Raw genomic sequence first — 18,734 nt, 5'->3', positions numbered from 1 at the left:
CTGAGGGTCTGGCCCCTGGCCCCTGCCACATTGCAGGACTGGGGTGTCCCCTGGTTTCCTTAGACTCCCCTTTGCCCCTGACCTGGAAGGGGCAGGACCCATGTCCCTGGCACCAGGCTCGGGGGGGTGGGGGCCTCACTTGGTCAACTGCAGCTAAACTGTCCCCCCAAGGAGGAAACACTCAGGTTTTTACAGCGGGAGGCTGGGTGCTCACTGGCTTCTAGGGGGCGGGTGGCTGCAGCCCTCCCACCTGGGTCGGAGGGAGGAAACCCTGAGCTAACTAAACGGGCACTGGCCTGGAGAATGCCGGTCATTATCCTGTCTGACCACCAGGGGGCACCATCCGCCCACAAAGTCCTAGGCCCCAGCAAGCTGGGAGCAGAGGGAATAACTAAGGTAACTAAGTAACCAAGGCACTGGACCCGGAGGCCACACAATCCCCTCCAGCAAACACAGGGCGCACAGACCCAGCTGCAAGGCAGTGCCCTCCCAGCAGGCATGGTCAGGCAGCAACTCACTTCCAGAGCCCCAACACAACACAGAGAGCAAACCTCCTCCGCCCCTCAGGGGGCAGGCACTGCACTCGCCTCCCACCCAGCACTGACCCCGTGCCCTCTCCAGCCCACTCTTGGTCTGGTCTCTGGCTGTGGCGTCATGGTCATGCCTGTATGGGTGACTAACCATCACCCCAGATCCTGGGGGGCGGGGGGAGGGCATCACCTGACATATCCTCCCCCTCCTGTCCTCCCCCACTCCCTTCTGACTTCGGGGGCTGCACCCAGTGCCCCCAGTGATGCTCAGGGGATGGGGCAGTGTCAGGACTTGAACCAGAGTCTCTGCCGCCTCCAGCTCAAACTTCTGGCTTTTCCCTGGCCCTCCCACCTCCCTCCCACACAGCTCTTCCTCCTCTTCCTCCCCCTCCTCTCCCCACACTTCAGGGGCCGAGCTCTAAATCCAAACACTCAGTCTATTTTTTTTTTTTTTTTGCTTTTTGGGTCACACCTGGCGATGAACAGGGGTTACTCTGGCTACTCTGGCTCATGTACTCAGGAATTACTCCTGGCGGTGCTCAGGGGACCATATGGGATGCTGGGAATCAAACCTGGGTCAGCCGCGTGCAAGGTAAACGCCCTACCCGCTGTGCTATAGCTCCAGTCCCCAGACACTCAGTCTAGATCCCTAACCTCCTCCCTGGACACCTGGAGGTGCTTGGGAGCCCCCAGAGCCGCACCCAGTGGAGCTTGGAAGGTTCCCACAGTGCTGGGGACGGACCCCAGGGCCTGCACATGAAGGCCTGTGCGCCCTCCGAGCCACTCTCCCCACACCTGACCCAGAACCACCAGGAGCCTCTTTCCCTACCCCTCCCTCATGCCTCCCCAGCAGATCTGTCCACAGCCTGGCTCCCGGCCCTGTGGCCATGAGCCCAGGGGCCCTGCTCTGCTCCATGTAATGCTCAGAGCCTTTTCTGGGGTTCCAGAGAGCCATCACAGCCTCACCCCTTCCTGCGCCTCCAGTGCTTGCTTCGAAGCGCTGCCCTGACCCCCCCCCCCTCACAGCATCCTGTCTCTGTCCCAGGGTGCCTGGCCACACTCAGGCCCTGGGCTGAGTGTCATGGTCCTCTTGCCACCCCCTATACCCAAGGGACGTGACTCACGGGACCTCCTGCCCACACTGGCGGTTTTCCAAGTATCTTTCTCAGCTTGTGTTAAGTAAAACTGAACATGAACCCAGAATGACACACAGGGGCCAGAGAAAGCCTGAGGGGCCGAGTACAGGCCGGGCATGCTGGAGGCCCGGAACAACCCCTGGCACCGCAGGGGCCCCCAGGACAGAGCACAGAGACTCTTGAGCACCACCACGTGTGGCCCCAGAACCAAAAACAGCCCAACAAGTAACAGATCAAGGTGGGGTTGCTCTCAGAGAAGTAAGTGAGGGTGAGCTGGAGCAACAATACAGTGGGTAGGGCTGTACAGTGGGCAGGGCCTGCCAAGAGTGATCCCTGAGCACAGAGCCAAGAGCAGTAAACTCTGGGCACCACTGGGTGTGGTCCAAGAAATAAAACAAACAACAAAAAAGTAAGTGCCCGCCCCCTGCCTCCCCCAGTATCTCTGGGACCCCAAGATCCTGGGAAACACCCCCTGGCCTGGGCCGGCATCCAGGGGGAGGGCACAGCCCCCCAAACCGGAAGCACCGATACCCCCTTCCTCTGCACCAGGAGTACATAGGTCAAGCCCAGCCAGCCCCCAGCTTCACAGGGCCTTCACACTTTTCACACTTGTTTTCAGTTATGGAGGGAGGGGGTCTGAAGCAATGCCCCAGAGGGACTGGGAGCCACCGAACCTCAGGCCAGCGCTGCTATGTCCGGTGATGCCTGGGAGGAGGGGCAGAGTGTTATGCTGGGATCAACGCCTTTGTCCCTGACCCCTGAACCTGGTCCCCGTTTTCCCTTGTTTAAAAGGCTGTGAAAGAAAGGGGGAGAGGGGGCTGGAGCGATAGCATAGTGGGTAGGGTGTTTGCCTTGCATGCGGCCGACCCAGGTTCGATTCCCAGCATCCCACATGGCCCCCCAAACACCACCAGGAGTAATTCCTGAGTGCAGAGCCGGGAGTAACCCCTGTGCCTCGCCGGGTGGATGCCCTCTCCCTCCCGCAAAAAAAAATAAAGAAAAAAGAAAGGGGGCGAATGTTCAAGGCTTCCAGCCTGTTCGCTCTGGGTCATGGACATGGCCAATGTGGGCAGCTCTTTCTGGGCCTCAGGGAGCTGCCCTCAGTCCCCGGGTCCCTTAAACCTGAACCATAAGCAGTGGTGGGCATCCCATCAGTGGCCCCTGTCCTGCCCACTGGGAGGCCTCGCCCAGCACCCGTACACCCCTGGGGACGATGGAGCCAACACAGCCGACCAGAGGGAGGGCGCAGCTACCCAAACCAGAAGTCTGCAAACTTGGTCTCCTGTCAGCAAACACCCCCACGTGCCCGGCACAGGCCCTCCACCCCGCACACACCTCGTCCTGCAGGTTAATGTCCCCAGGCCCACGGTTGAGCTGCTCCTGCAGACTGGACACCACTGCGTTGTTCCCGGGCACCCGGTAAATGCCCGTGGACTCCAGCCCCCGAGCCTCAACCAGGCGACAGCAGGCAGCCACGATCAGCGGGACACGCTGTGGACACAGAAGGACGTGAGCGTGGGTGAGCGCCCCTCACAAGGGGTAGGGTGGGGGACTGCAAGCCAGGCAGAACCCTGCAGGGACCATTCTAGAAAGAGTGAGTGTGGGTGTCTTGCTGGGGTGTGACAGATGCAGGCAGGGCCGGGCATGCCGCCGCCACCTCAGCTCTGCTGCCCTCACCAGCATCTGGGGGGAACGTCCCCTCCTGGGCTGGCTTCCCAGTCATGTCTGTATAGAGACCTGGTGAAGAACTGGTTCCATAGGCCCCAGCCTCCGACCCCGGCCCCGGGGCCAGGTACCCACCTGGTTCTCCGTGGCCGGCTGGCACTCCTCCAGCCGGACCCCAAACGCCCGGGGTGCTGCTTTCTTGTTCTTCTTGATAATGTTAATGCCCCATGGAGTTCTGGGGGGGGCAGCACCGTCATCTGGGGAGAAGACGGAGCGGGGGTGAGCTAGCGGCCAGGAAAGGCAGCAAGCTCCCCACACGCACACACGAGAGGACACCTGGGATGCCGCCGAGCATCCCAGGCTGGAGTAGGCACATCACAGCCCGAGGGAGAAAGTCCAGACAGGAGTTTATCCCTGGGAAAGCTTCAGTGCACCCTGAGGATGTCCATGCGGCCTCAAAGCTGACTCCAGGTGGTGGCAAAAGCAAAGGTAGAACTTTCTAGCAACCCAAACCAGATTGGTCCTGAGACCGAGGCCCTGGACTGCACTTTGCTTAAGGTATTCAGATTCGAGGCCACCCAGGCCACAAAAAGGCAGCCCCCTGGCCCTGAAAAGGCATCCTCTACCAAGGCTCTGCCTCCCCCGGGGTGGGAGGTCAGCCCTTCATCATCCAGACCAGAGACCTTGGGGGTCCCCGAACCCTCGCAGACCCACACATCTGGACAAGAGGCTTAGGGATAAGCCTAACACATGTGCACACATACACATGTGCACAGACACACACCGCCCGCTGGGAGGCGTGTATGTGCACACACAAGCAGGCACACAAGCACACATCCAAGCATGCGCATATACACACACATACAGCACATACATGGGCATACAAGCATGCATGCACAAATGTGCACACAAATGCATACACCTGCATGTAACACATATGCCCCAGCATGCATATGTGAGCACACGCAAACTTATGCACATACATATGTACACACACAGGCACATGCATGTACAGAATTGCATCCACACTGCGTGCGCACGCGCACACACACACACACACACACACACACACAGCAGTCTTGTTCCTACCTTTATTCCCTGCAGACTGGTCTTGAGGCCTGAGGCCCCGGGCCGCACTTTGCTTGAGGAACTCAGACTTGAGGCCCCCCAGGCCACGAGAGCCTTTAGGGGAGGAATCGGCCTTAGGCCCAGAGCTATGGCTGCACAGAAAAAGGAAGGAAGGAAGTTTGTTCACCTGGGGGCCAGCACTGCGGACAGCTGCAATCCCAACCTGCCTTCTGGGAACTGGAGGTCAGTGGCCCCAGTCACCCTGCTGCCCCCACCCCAGCAGATAGGGGCCTCCCCCCATGGTGGGCCAGGAAGAACCTCTGCCTGGGGTGCCAGCCGTGCGCACAGACTCACCTCACTTTGCGGTAATCATTAAGCTTCTTGCTGATCAGAGCTTGGTTGGCACAGCCGGGGTCCTGGAGAGGGAGGGAAGAGAGAACAGAGGCTTTCAGTGCCCACGCCAGCCCACTATGCTGACCCTGGCCTGCCTCAGCCTCCCCTCTGCTGCACATGCCCGCCAGGCCCTGGGGTGAGACCAGGGCAGGACTCCTGAGCCCTCCTCACTAGCTGGGGGACCTAGGGTAACCCACTTGGCCTCCCTCAGCCTCTGTTCCCTCGGCAGTTACATAGGGAGGGAATATGGTGCGCGCAGGGCTGGGGGAGAAAATTATGCAGGAGCTGATGTGCACTGCTCGTGTGATCATGCAGGTGGCATAGAAGCCCTGCCCAAGCGGTGTCGGTGACAGCCCAGCCAGACCTCTCCAGGCCAGGGACCCTGGTTCCAGCCCCTTTGCTCCCTGCAGTAACCGTGTTCTGGGGGCCTAGGAGTGGGGCTCAAGCAGGAGAGCACATGGCCCAGCACCTGGACCAGGGCAGGCCTGCTGTCCTGTGTCACAGACTCGCCACCCCCAGCCCAGGCCCTGCAGCACAAATCCGTGCAGATGAGCAGTGGGTAGAGCAGGTGGGCTGGAGTGGAAACTGCAGCCCAGAGCCAGTCCCTCCCTGAGCTACTGCTGCTTCCCAGGAGGGGGCGCCAGCGGCACCCTTCTCCCCAAATTCCTGCCAAAGTCCCTTGGCCCAAGCCCCACTGCCTACTGCCAAAGGTCTGGCCTCCTGGCCTGTGCCCAGGGTCAACATGTCCATGCCCTGCAGACAGGACCGCGTGCCAGAAAGTTCAGGCCTGTCTGGCACGGGAGGGGGGGCACCTCATTCTCTAAAGCCACCAAGGGAGACCCTCTGAACTGCAGCCTGCAGCAAAAAGGTGGGGGGGGGGGGGGGAGTCCCGGCAGAGCCAGATCTTGCAGGCCATGGCAGGTCATGACTGTGCTTCCTGCAACTACTGTGGCTGCTGGACTCTGTGTACACCTTCCCATGTCACCCCAAAACCTTGGGCCTACAGTGGCCAGGGGCGCTCCTGCCTGTCCCTTTTGCATGAAGGGGAAACTGAAGCTCGGAGGGCGCCAGGAGTGCCCAGCCGGAGAGAGGGGCTCCCCTGCCCTCCCTGGCCCCCCGGGCCGGCCGGAGCCCTCACCTCGCCCTCGGCCCTGCTGTTCTCCCGGATAGCTCTGATCCAGCCCAGCATGTCATCCCGGTCCTCAGCCTGAAAGAGATATTCACAGAAGTCAGCGGTGGTCAGCCGGAACACGTGCCTCCTCTTGGTCTCGCTGTAGGAGATGTCCACCAGGCAGGAGCCGATGCAGACGGGCGCCGCCTCGTCCTCACCTGCGACGGCCGCCGCCGCCCCCGCCGCCGCCGGCCCGGGCTCCCGCCGCTCCTTGCTCAGGGAGAGCGAGCGCGCCCGCAGCGCGGCGTACACCCGCTTCCACTGGCGCAGGCCGCCGCCCGCTTTCTGCAGGAGACACGAGGGAGAGACGGAAGGGGCGCGCGTGAGAGGCGGGCCTGGGTCCCAGCTCGCTCTCTCGGCTGCGAGGCTGCGACTCCGGCCCGCCAGAAGCTTCCGGTGCTTCCCAGTCCCGCCCCCGCGGGGCCCTGAGCTCAGGACCTCAGGACCCCCGAAGCTCAGCCTCTCTCCCGGCTGGAAGCTGACCCTGAGAGCTCCCGGCTCCCTTTCACTCCATTTTCTTTTGTCCCAGCAGTGCTCAGGACTTACTCCTGGCTCTGTGCTCGGGGGACCATATAGGGTGCTGGGGATTGCATTTGTGTCTGATGTGTGTCAGGCAAGCGCTCTCCCGGCTGGACTATCGCTCAGGTCCAGTTTTTAATGTCTTGTTCTGTTTTCTGGCCCAAACCTGCTGGTGCTCAGGAACTGCTGTGGCTTTCTGCTGGGGGCCAGTGGGAACATGCAGTTCCAGGGTCTGGGGGGTGCAGGGGTTCCTGTGTGCAAAAACTCGTGAGTTTGTGGAGCCATGTCCAGCCCTCTCCCGCTCCATAAATGCTAGCATCTGGGGACGGAGCAATAGTACAGAGGACAGGGCATTTGCCTTGACTGCGGATGACCCAGGGTTCGATCCCTGGCATCCCATATGGTCCCCCGAGCACCACCAGGAGTAATTTCTGAGTGCAGAGCCAAGAGTAACCCATGAGCATTGCTGAGTGTGACCTAAAAAGCAAAAATAAATAAGTACAATAAATAAATAAATAAATAAAGATAAATGCTAGCATGCAACCCCATCTGGTCTTGGCAATGCACAAGAGGCCCCAGGAGGGTTCAGAGTGCAATCGAGGTCCCCTCCAACATGACCAAGTCTTCATCAGGCCATTCCTGGGCACCCCACACAGCAGCTGACACACCTGACAGCCGCTTTAATGTCTCTCCCTCCAGAACCCATCAGCGGGGCTCCTTCTCTCAGGCCTTCAGAGTTCTGTGACTCAGCCAGGCTCCCCTGCTCTCTCCAAACCCTTTCTTGGTTCTCAAAAAGCCACTGTATCTGGGGCGGGAGCGACAGCACAGCGGGTAGGACGTTTGCCTTGCACGCGGCCAACTCGGGTTCGATTCCCAGCATCCCACATGGGCCCCTGAGCACCCGGCAGGAGTAATTCCTGAGTGCAGAGCCAGGAGTAACCCCCTTTGCATCGCTGGGTGTGACCCAAAAAGCAAAAAAAAAAAAAAAGAAGGCACTGTTCCTGCTCATTCTCCCCTCTAACACTCCACCCCATCTTCTACACAAACGTCTGCCAGCTGGGGTGAACTTATCCACAGGGGAGGACATTGTTTTCTTTGGGGGAGGGGACTGGTTTGGGGGCCACATCTCTGTACTCAGAGATCACTAGTGGCAGGGCTTGGGGGGAACATACAGGATGCCACCAGAGATCAAACTTGCGTCAGCCACATGCAAGGTAAGTGCCCTACCCTCTGTAGATGGTTCCAGCTGGTTAAGACGTTTTGGCTGTCACACCCTGTAGGTGTGATGGCATCTTTGGGGCGAGGCGGGGGTGTGGCTGACCCTGGGCCCCTCAGCAGCCTCTCTGGGTTCGCACAGCCCCTTGGTATCCAATTTTTTTTTGTTTTATTTTGTTTGGGGACATATCCAGTGATATCCAGGACTTACTCCTCGTGGCGCGCGGGGGACCACATAGGATGCTGGAGATGGAACCTGGGTCTGCCGCGGGCAAGGAAAGCGCCCTACCCACTGTACTATCTCTCCCGCCCAGCAGTCTAAGCTTTCACATCACCTGGTCCCCAGCCTCTCCAAACCCATCTCTTCTCCCACCTCCTTTCTCGTCCTGCCTCCCAAAGGGGCTTCTGGCCAAGAGCAAGCCAAGCCCGTACGCGGTGGGGACCCTCTACTGGAGTCCCCATCTCTGGCCTCCTCACCCCTCCGGTCTGATATCAGACGTCACTACCCTGCGCATCCTCCCCGGAGCTCACTGAGTCGCAGGCTGGAAGCGACGCACGTGCCATGCAATGGTACCCTCCTGCGCCTGCGCAGGGAGACGTCGGTCCTTCCACGTCGCCGACAGACGGAGCATGCACCACTAGCTACTGAAGAAATGAATGGTTGTCTCGGAGCACCCAGACAGGCTCCCTTCCTCTGGCTGGTGGCCCACTGCTATGACGCACCCAGCACCAGCCTCTGCCCTTAATGCAGGCAGAGAGGGAACAGCCCAGCTCCACAGTCAGCCTGGGCCAAGGCCACGCCCTTGAGGATAGGCCACGCCCAGAGCGCAGGCCACGCCCACCTCCCCCAACTTCCGGGCCCTTCCGGGAGAATGTTGATGTGTGGGGTGGGAGGGCAAGGACAAGGGTCCTCTCTGAGCCTGGCCAACTAGGTATTCTAGGACGTGTCAAGGCCCTTCCCCTGGCATCAAAGTCCCTGATGGTAAACCGAGAGGTGAGCAAACTGGTCTTCATGGTGGCAGCCAGCTCCAATGCTGAGCCCGACCGGGTTGGGTTCCTGGTGCTGCCTGGTCTCCCAAGCATCTCCAAATGTGGCCCTGGTGGCCCCGGGCACAGCAGCGCTGCTTTCTCAGGTCCAGGCATTGATGGCTCAGTACCACCAGGAGTAGTCCTTGCGTTCCCCTGAGCACCCCTTGGGGGTCCCCAATGCTGGATCTTACTTACAGCTGCAGGCACGTTTAATACCCCTTCTCGCCAGCCTGGCTGGCAGGATCATCTGGCTTTATGGGAACGGTCCCCTGGCTGGTGTCCCAGTGGCAGACAGGGCATGAAGCTGACCTGAAAAACTCTGTCCCCAATCCACGCCCCAACACTGAGTACTCAAATGAAAGGGGCCTGGGCTGATGGCATGGAAGGTTCCAGAATAGCCACTGGGCAGGAGGGGCCAGCCCATCGCCCTGCCCAGGAAACACTGTGCCAGAACTTCTGGGGTCCTGGAAGTGGGGGACAGGCCAGTAGTTGACAGGGGTCTGCAATGCTCGCTGGAGCGTCCCAGGGGCTCCAAAGTTTGTCTATATGGGGTTCCCCTTCCTCAGCTGCACCCCAAGCCCCACTACCCCAGCACCCACTGCCAGGCTTTCCTGCCATTTGCAGCCTCTTCTCCGTGGTCTTCCCACCCCCCGTGATGCCTCGTCTTCTCCCTCTGCATGCCCACATCCATGCACCCCAGGTGCCTTCTCTTGAGACCTCCTTCCCGAGTGCCAGGCCTCGGGGGTCCCCTATCTTCAGGACACCACCACTGGGGTATCTCAGAGCCCGCTGGTTTCATAAGGTTCCGCGGAACCTTGGGCCTCCTCTCCCCAAACCTGCTGCTCCAGTGGCCTGTGGCTCAGGGGAGGGCCCCCACCGCCACCCACAGCCCACGCTGAGAACCCAGAAACCAGGGCTGCCTCCTCCCTCCTCCCTCCCCGCCCTGTGTGCAGCAAGGTCAGCCTTCCCCTAGAACCTCCCTCTGAACTGCAAACTGTCCCCTCCCAGCTCCCTGGTGTCTTCTGCTCACCTTGACAATGGCAGTGGTGGCCTTGCCTCTGTGTGTCACCGAGGCCACACTTCCACCCCATCCTGACCTCTCAAAGGTCCCATGTGCCCTGGGAGGTGCCCACCTCTTAACTTGGCTCCTGCACCTCCTCCCCAACCTGAGTTTATGGTGACCTGCCGAAGTTTCTCCCCCGGACGCCCCCACCGGCACAGTCAGGCACTTGTCACTCTTAGGCAATGTCATTTTTCTCCTCATCAGAACAAGGCCGTCTAGCCTGGCTCCCCCACCACCCACCCAGGCTCCACCAAGAGCTGGGGTGTAGGCAGACACTGGTGGGGAAAGAACATTGTTGCCCCCATCTCAGGGGTCTGAAAAGTGAGACTAGGGAGTTAAAGGGGCTGCCTAGGGCCTGGCGCTGAAAGTTGGCTGGCAAGGTCAAGCCCGGGGCTAGAGCGATAGTATAGCGGTTAGGGCGTTTGCCTTGCACACAGCCAACCCTGGTTGGGTTCCCAGCATCCCATATGGTCCCCTGAGCCAGGAGTAATTCCTGAGTGCAAAGCCAGAAGTAACCCCTGAGCATCGCCAGGTGTGACCCAAAAAACAAAAAAAAAAGAAGGTCAAGCCTGTGTGCTTTCAAAGCTGAGGTTCTTAGGATTGAAGAGATAGCACAGTGGGAAGGGTGTTTGCCTTACACGTGGCTGACCTGGGTTCAATTCCTGGCATCCCATATGGTCCCCTGAGCACCACCACAAGTAATCCCTGAATCCCTGAGTGCAGAGTCAGGAGTGATGCCTGAACATCTCTAGGTGTAACCTCTCCCTCCCCCAAATATTAAAATAAAATAAAAGTTGAGGTTCTTTGCTGGTACAAGATCCTGAGAAGGCCGGATGGAAAGTTCTAGTAAGAGCAGCAAGCAGAAACATGGCTGCTAGGCTCAATGAGCTCTTAGCTTCATCATCAGGAGTACCAGCTGGGGTCATTATTAATTCCGTTTACAGGCAGGGACAGCCAGTCACGGGCAAGTGAGTCATCGGTGCTGGGCTCCCCCAGGCCTGCCACCCCCCACCTCCGGCCCGGGCCTGCGCTCCCTCCCTCAACTCTCCCCTGGATTAGCCGAGGCTCTTCCCTGGTACCCTCGAATTCACTTGGAGGGTCAGGGCTCTGGGCCTTCCCGGCCCCCTCCAGATGAAACCTGAAGGCTCCGCTGCCCATTCAGCCCCTAAGGGCTGACTGCGCCCCATTGGAGCCGCCTGTCCTTCGGCCTCACGGCCAGGAGTCCCAGTGGCCATTGGGGGCGGGCACAGGGTGAGGAGTGACTTCCAGATCACCTTTGGCCGCTTCCATCCCGATTCTAAGTACCACTTGGTCAGTTCCGTCGCCAGCAGAGACCACTGCTCTGGCCGGTCTCCTTGTCCTGAGTCCTCTGGATCCCCGGAAAGTTCTCCCTGGCAGCCAGTCTCTGCCCCTTGGACCTCCGGAGGCGGCGGGTGGGCGCAGGCCAGTCTCTGTCCTCCTCCGGCTGCCCCTCCCGCTGGCTTACCTTCCCCTTCTTGGTGAGGACCTGCTTATAGCACAGCCAGCCTTCCCTCCTGACATCGCTGAGGGCCGCATCCGAGAGGTCCGACGTGGAGTGCCGCTTGGCAGGAGCTTCGGCGTCTTCTGAAGTGCCCCAGCTGTCCAGGGACTGCAGCGAGACAGCACCGGGCAGCTGCAGGGGGTGCCTGGAGCACCAGCATCGTGGGAACCCCATGGGCTGCTCCCCCACTCAGCTTGGGTCTGGCCGGGGTCTCTGCTGTGTGGCCTCAGGGGCCTGGCTGGCCCTCTCTGAACCCCTCGGAGCTGGGTCATGGGAAGCTCAAGCGGAGGAAAGGCTGTGACCTGCCGGCCACACGCCCCGCCAACGCTAGGAAGGTCAATCTGGAACCTTCCTGAGCTTTATAGACACAGAGGAATTGAGGAAACAGAGGAAGCGCTTGTGTCAACACGGAGTTCAATAAACAGGGGAAGCAGGGATAAGGGACGTCAACAGCCCGAGCAAGTGTGGCAGGGAGTCGGGCGCACGAGGAGTTAAACAGAGGAAGCCAGAGCGTCAACAGGCCCGCCAAGGAAACAGTGGATGGGGTAAGTCGGGGACAAGGAGGGCCGCAGGGGCTGGAATCGGAGCCCTTGTCCCTAAACCCCAGCACTCCAGGGCTCTCACACCAGCCCCCGCACCCCACCTTCCCAACTGAGCCCCAAGGTACTGATGGCCACAGGCCCCGCCTAGGCACCCCCGGGGGTGAAGCCCTGAGCAAAGCCAGGGAGACAGCCCCATCTCCCGGGTAGGCAGGAGAGAGGTCAGTGGGGGCAAGGAGGACAGGGCTAAGTGGCCGAAGACGTGAGCCGGGAGTGAAGGCGGCTGCACCCAGGAAAGCCTAACCAAGCGGTGGGAGGTGACCAAGGGAACCGGCCGCTGAGATCATGGAGTGCTCGGGCCTCAGAGGGACAGTGCCAGCATCACGTGTGATGGTGAGAGGGAGGAGTAGACGGCCAGAAGCCTGGCCTCTCGCTGCTGCTGTGCTAAGACTGCAGTACCCGTAGATCCCCCCCACCCTTCCTGCCCGCTGTGCAGACTCGCCACTTACCCCGTCTGTGAAGAAGCTTCGAAGCATCCGCAGACTGGGCACTCGGTTAGGGAGGCGCCTGGGAGAGGGGACATGGGGTGAGCCTTGCATGTGGTCTCTACCCCAACAGCCCCCGCTGGGCCCCCGCACTCAGGAGCCTCCTTTTTTCCAGGGTGAGAGGGAGTTGGGGCCACACCCAGTGGTGCTCAGGGTTTACTCTGTGCTCAAGGGTCACTCCTGACGGGGCTCGGGGGGCCATGTGCAGGGCCTGGGTTGGACCCAGGTTGGCCGCATGCAAGGGGAGCGCCGGAACCCCAGGACTGTCTCTGAGGCTTTCTGAGAGCAGTTGGAGGGTGGGGAGACAGTTTAAGGGGCAGGAGCGCATGTCTGGTCTGGGAGGCCCCGGGTTTGAACCCCGAGCACTGCGAGTGTGGCCCTGGCTGGTCTGGACAGCATCAAAGTGCCGGGGTCCAGGCTAGTTGGTGGAGAATTGCCAGGCATGATACGCACCCAGACTTTCTGAGTGCTGCTTGGGAGACTCCCAACTCCACCGAGAGAGGGGAGGAAGGGAGAGAGAAAGAGAAGGAGAGAAACCAGAGCAATAGTACAGAGGTAGGGCAGCCGACCCAGGTTCCATCCCCCGCACCCCATAGGGTCCCAGACCCCCAGGAGTGATTCCTGAGTGCAGAGCCAGGAGTAAGCCCTGAGTACCACTGGGTGTGGCCCAAAATGACAAACGGAGGGTGGGGGGCGAGGAGTGGAGGGGGCTGGGCCTTACCGCAGAGGGCGGCCCTCGTCACGGAAGGTGTTGAGTCCATCATCACAGGACTTGGAGCGCTCCGTGGTGATGGCCAGCAGGTAGGAGGAGCGACGACCTGCCTTGATGCTGCCTGCAAAGCCACGGCGGGGGGCCCGGGTCAGTAAGGGCCACGGTGCGGGGTGCCCAGGCCCTCCCCTGCAGCCAGGAAGGCGCAGAAGCAGAGAAGCAACGGCCCCGTCCCGCCCGGTCCAGCGGCACTCACTGCAGTCCTGTGAGTAATGGCGGCCGAGGGCAAAGGTGAAGGTCGGGGAGGACGGGCTGGTGCCCAGGGCGGGGGCCGAGTTCATGGCGCTGGACACCACAGCCGAGGCGGGGACGTGCTTGGCCTGCAGGTCAATGCTGGGGCTGGTGGGCTCGTCTGCACAAGCGGAGGGAGGGACGGGGCTGAAGGCGGCGCAAAGCGGGGGATCCCCAGTTGCAACAGCCCCTGTGCCCAGCTGGTAACCCCCTAATTCCTCTGCCTGTGTGGCAGAGCCCAGGGTAACTGACCACCGAGCCACGGGAGCAGAACTCAACTCCGCCTCCCCATCCGCCCACTGGGGGCGAACCCCTCGCTCTGGCCAGTCTCTGAGGATGGTCTGTCCCCCCCTATCAGTGGAAGGATCCCCAAGGGGCTCCTGGGGAGAGTTCCTGGCACAGACTGGCCCTGCCCCCCCCAATGCAGGGCGGTGGATGCCCACTCAGGAGAGATGGAGAGGGGAGGTGGCCAGGACCCTCTCCAAGGCACCCTGGGGCTCACACTCACTCCTGTCACTGCAGCTCATGACTCTGGGTCCAGAACTGACTTTTTTTTTCCTTTTTGGGTCACACCCAGCGATGCACAGGGGTTACTCCTGGCTCTGCACTCAGGAATTACTCCTGGTGGTGCTCGGGGAACCATATGGGATGCTGGGAATCAAACCCAGGTCGGCCGCGTGCAAGGCAAATGCCCTACCCGCTGTGCTATCACTCCGGCCCCCCAGGACTGACTTTCTCTCTAGTGCTAGGATGCTGCCCAGTCATTCTCCTGGGCCGGCCCTGACCCCTTTCCTGCCTGACTCTCATGCCCAAGGGCCGGGGAGGCGCCCCCTCCAACAACACAGGAGACCTGGGCTCATGGAGCCTCTCCACCCTCCTGCTCGCCTATGTCTGCTGGAAAGGGGTCCAGTCCTTCGTCTTCCCTCTGCTCTGGGGGCGACCAGTCCCCTTGGGGTAGGAAGCGCCCCCTGCCTGTCTGGCGTCAGGCTCTGCACGTTCTCTTCTGCCCCTGCATCTTCTCACGCTCCTCCTCTAAGTCCTTCTCAGCTCCCACGGCTCCGTGGACACATCCCTGCTACAAGATTCTTCTCCTGCTCGCCAGGCCCCTCTCCCAGAGCATCCGGTGCTCTGGCCACCCCCACCGCCCCACCCACCCATGGACCACACCCTCCAGGAGAGTGGCCCCAGCAGGGTCCCGAGGCAAACATCTGCTGGATGAGAAGGGATGGAGAGGAGAGGGAAGAACAAAAGGATGGGTGATGAAAAGAAAAGCAGGATGGCAGGGGGAGGGAGGGGGGAGGGAGGAGTATGGGGAGGAAGAAAGGAAGGAAGGAAGGAGTAGTGGAAGTCTCAGGAAAGGATAAAAAAGATAGAAGGGGTCCAGAGACAGCTGCATGCCACAGGTCCAGCTTCAGTCCCTCACACGACTGTGTCCCTGAGCGCCACCAGGTGCGGCCAAAGAAACAAAGAGAGGGAAGAGGGCGGGCTGGAGAGGTAGTACAGCGGGTTAGGCACTTGCTTTGCATGCAGCCAACCTGGGTTCAATTCCCTGTGCCCCAAATGGTCCCCCAAGTGCTACCAGGAGTGATCCCTGAGCACAGAGCCAGGAGTAAACCCTGAGCACAGCTCAGGTGTGCCCACCCTCTGCCCCCACCGAAAGAAAGAAAGAAAGAAAGAAAGAAAGAAAGAAAGAGGAAGGAAGCAAGGGAAGGAGGGGAGGAGGAAGGAGGAAAGGAAGGACTGGGAGGGTCAGTGAACGGAGGGAAGGAGGGAAGGACAGATGAACAGAGGAACAGGTGGGCCTGTCAACACCCAATGCAGAGCTTCGCCCTGGGTGGACAGGAGGGCAGAGCCCACAGGATACCCGAGTCCCCTGCGAGCCACTCACCGATGAAGGGGATGGAAGCCAGAGAATCTTCTGTGGTGGCCAAAGGCGTCACCTTCCTGCCCAGGCGTTCCCCACGCCCGCTGGCCTCTGGCTCGGTGCCCTCATCTGCGTGGCCAAGGTGCATCCGCCTGGCGGGGGGCACGGGGGCCTTGCGGCCTGTGGGCGGCTTCTGCCTCAGCACCACCTCGTCCCGGGGCTCTTCAGGTGGCGGCTCCAGGGCCCGGGTGACGCTGGGCTCCGGCCGGCCCCCGCGGGGGGGTTCGGCAGCCTCGGGTGGGAATGCGGCTGAGGACTGGGTCAAGTTGAAGGTAGGCAGCCCCCCGAAGGGAGAGTCCCGGAAGGAGAGTGCGTGCAGAAGGCCCGTCCGGCGCTGGAACGAGGGGCTGTAGCTCCTGTAGCCCACGTACCCCATATCGTCCAGGCCCTGCAGTCCGGCTGGGGCGGGGGCCTGGGACCCGGACAGGTCTCTGGGTGGACAGGCTGCGGCGCGGGCAGACGGATGCTGGGAAGCCCAGCCACAGCGCTCGAAGCGGGGGGACACCAGCGCTCCTGGTCCCAGGGCCTCGGCCGAGCGGGTGGTCCGGCTCAGGTAGTCATCGGAGCGAGCTCGGTGCCAGCCCTCCTGGCCCAGCTGGCTCAGGGCGCCCTGCGAGGTGGAGCAGGGCCACGGGCGGGGGGCTGCCACCTCCTCCAGGCGGTCCTGGGAGGCGCTGCGGGCCCGGGGTGGCATGGAGGGGCACCGTCTCTCCCCCGCCCTGCGGGGGACCTGGTTCGACAGCCAGTGCGACAAGGCCTGCTGGCACTCCAGTCTGCTGGGGGGCGGCCGGCTGCCAGGCTCCGGGAAGGCACGGGGCGTCCGGGGCTCGGCGGGGAGGCGGGGGAAGGCACCAGGGCTGGGGCGGGGCTGGCTCATGCCCGAGTGCGGGCGGGCGGCGGGCACCGCACAGGCTCCGGGGTCGCTCCAGGCAGCAGGACTCCGGGGGTCGCTGGGCAGTGCTGAGAGGGGCTCAGGCACCATAGTGGCCCAGGTGGGGACCCGGGCTGGCGCTGCGTAGGTCTTGCGGGGGTAGCAGAGCGGGGGCGGCTCTGGGATGCTGCGGGCCTCTCCGGAGTATGGTTGGTTCCCCTTCAGATAGGCATCCTGGGAGTAGGCCTGGCGGGGACACAGAGGCAGTGAGCCGGGCCAGGCGGGTCCCACGGGGCACAGCCAGGGACCGCACCCCAGAAGGAGGCGCTGGAGGTGGAAGGTCAAAGTGGGGAGTTGTAAGCTGGTGGGGGGGAAGCAGGCTCCAAAGAGAAGCCGGAGTGGGGTGGGGGCGAGGGACAAAGGAAAAACGAGAGGCCTGTGAGTTATAAACACAAACACACACTCAGATACACGCCCACGCTCAAGCACATACTCACACATGTATAGTCTCACACCCATATACTCAAGGAGCACACACAAGCACACTCGGGCACTCACACACACACAGACACACATCCAGACACACTCCCACGAACACTGACAAACTACAGATGCACTCACACACACACAGAGATGTGCATATTCACTGACTCATACACAGCAGCACACACACACCTAGAGACACACATCCAGTACACTCGCAGAAACACACACGCTCATTCACTCACACAGGCACACACACACGGACACTCATACCCACAGGCACACACGTACACCCACACACAGAGTTACACACACAGACGCTCACAAACTCACACGCAGACCCACACACTCACATACACACTCGTGCACACATGTATACTTACATGCACACAGGGAGGTGGGTGAGAATTTTGCTGAGTCTTGTGACAGGGACTGCCTTGCGCTGCAAACATGCCAACATCTGCTTCCTGGGGCCCCACTACTCAAAGGGCCAATAAGCTCCTGGTCCCCCTCCATGCCTAGAGCCAGTCAGCCAAGCAGGGACACCCACTAGGGACAGTTGGGTTGGCAGGCAACAGGGAGGAGGCAGAATGAGGGGTGTGTCCAGGGAGGGGTGGGCTGGGGGCAGAGGCAGGGAGAGCCTTGCTGCCCCCCATCCCCTGGACAGGGAGTGGGGTAGGGGGTCCCCTGGCCGTGGGCCTTGGGGGTGAGGAGGCACTTGCCCCTCCTGGCCTCTGTGAGCACGCTGGGGGAGGGGCAGGCTGACAGAGACCCGGGCCGCCTTCTGCCACCCGGGCCTGGAATTTGGCACAGGGCGCTGAGGCTGACGCTGCATTGCTGAGGGGTGACAGGGCCAGTGCCCAGGCCTGGCCGAAAAAGGAGGCAGCCCCAGGGAGAGTGGCCTGGTGGCCCCAGCTGGGGGGCCGTCTCAGAGAGAGCTCAGTCTCAAAGGGTGAGCGGGTGAAAGCAAACACACACACACAAACACACACACACACACACACACAAACACACACGCGCGCGCCATCCCTCCAAGAGCCGGGAAAATACACACCCAGAGACACACGGACCAGCACAATGAGCCAAGCACACGGGCGCACCAGTCACCGCTCCTCCCTCGAGGGAGCCCCCGTGGTGTGTAGGACCACACCCCACTCGCTCAGCCCCTCCAGACCCCCGCCCAGAGGCCAGAGCCCCCACATACCTCTCCCTCCTGCCGTCATCCTGCCAGCTCCCCAGGCCGGGCATCAGCAGCATCCCGCCCGCCCCGCCCTCCCCGCCCCCAGCCGCCCGCCACAGCCCCCCGCGGGCTGGGTCTCTGCCCCCCCACACACACACTCTGCCCTCCCCAAGGCGAGGCGCCGTGGCCTGGGCCCCCACAGGCCGGCTCTGGCTGGCGGGAGGAGGCGGGAGGGGAGGATGGGTGTGGAGGGGCCTCGCCGCGTCGGCGGTGGCGTCAGCAGCTGCCGCGGCCCCATTGGCCTCCGGCCTCGGCTCCCAGCCACAGGAATGCCTGGGCCCCACCCTCTGGCCGCCGGGATGGGGAGCCGGAGGAGGCCCCCTCACGCTGACCTCGGGGCTACCTGCGGACCCCAGCCTGGAGAGCGGAGCTCGGGGCTACTGTCCCCTCCCACTCCTCGAAAACTCTTCCGCTGGGGAGGGTGGGGATCCCCGAGGTCCCGCCCGGCCGCCCCCTCCCTTAAGTTGCTTGGCTCCAGCAACGGGGTTGGGGGAGAGGGGGCGGATGGGGTCTGGGGTCTGGGCAGGGCTCAGAGCACTGTTCCGCCTGCGCTCCTTTCCTCGCCTCCCCCTCCCCAGCCCCGGCGAGGGGACGATTGAGGTCAGGTTTCTGGGGCAGGGCCCGGCTCCCCGGCGGTGATTACAGTGATTAGGGGAGCGCATCCAGGCAGCAGCCAGGCCCGGCTGGGGCGGGGCCAGAGGGCCGGGCGCCCAGCCCTCCCCTGGGGGGCAGTGACCTTGCAGGCAGGCCGGGCTGCTGCCATCTGCCGGGACAGTGAGACCGCGTGCTGGTCACAGGGGCTGCCCGGGCTCAGAGAGTCT

The 18,734-nt window shown here is 61.9% G+C and overlaps 1 protein-coding gene across 6 annotated transcripts in view; it reads right to left on the bottom strand.

Annotated features, from left to right (window-relative positions):
* The window catches only part of ARHGAP23 (Rho GTPase activating protein 23), a 75,764-nt gene that overhangs the window by 15,163 nt on the left and 41,867 nt on the right, over positions 1–18,734 (bottom strand). For 3 of the 6 annotated variants that reach the window (XM_056126790.1, XM_056126789.1, XM_056126791.1), the window contains exons 7-16: positions 15,284–16,436; positions 13,361–13,516; positions 13,117–13,228; positions 12,360–12,417; positions 11,276–11,419; positions 5,931–6,248; positions 4,754–4,815; positions 4,421–4,551; positions 3,467–3,588; positions 3,002–3,157 (exon numbers count right to left, since the gene is read on the bottom strand). In XM_056126790.1, the coding sequence (XP_055982765.1) occupies positions 3,002–3,157; positions 3,467–3,588; positions 4,421–4,551; positions 4,754–4,815; positions 5,931–6,248; positions 11,276–11,419; positions 12,360–12,417; positions 13,117–13,228; positions 13,361–13,516; positions 15,284–16,436 (2,412 nt within the window). Of the gene's footprint in view, positions 1–3,001; positions 3,158–3,466; positions 3,589–4,420; positions 4,552–4,753; positions 4,816–5,930; positions 6,249–11,275; positions 11,420–12,359; positions 12,418–13,116; positions 13,229–13,360; positions 13,517–15,283; positions 16,437–17,877; positions 18,012–18,734 lie in introns of those variants that run through there. The other 3 variants (XM_056126794.1, XM_056126793.1, XM_056126792.1) reach the window with 3 other exon arrangements.

Source organism: Sorex fumeus, unplaced genomic scaffold (genome assembly GCF_029834395.1).
Source record: "Sorex fumeus unplaced genomic scaffold, SorFum_2.1 ptg000063l, whole genome shotgun sequence".
In the NCBI taxonomy this organism is placed as follows: Eukaryota; Metazoa; Chordata; class Mammalia; order Eulipotyphla; family Soricidae; genus Sorex; species Sorex fumeus.
This window is presented reverse-complemented; position numbering and strand designations above follow the sequence as displayed.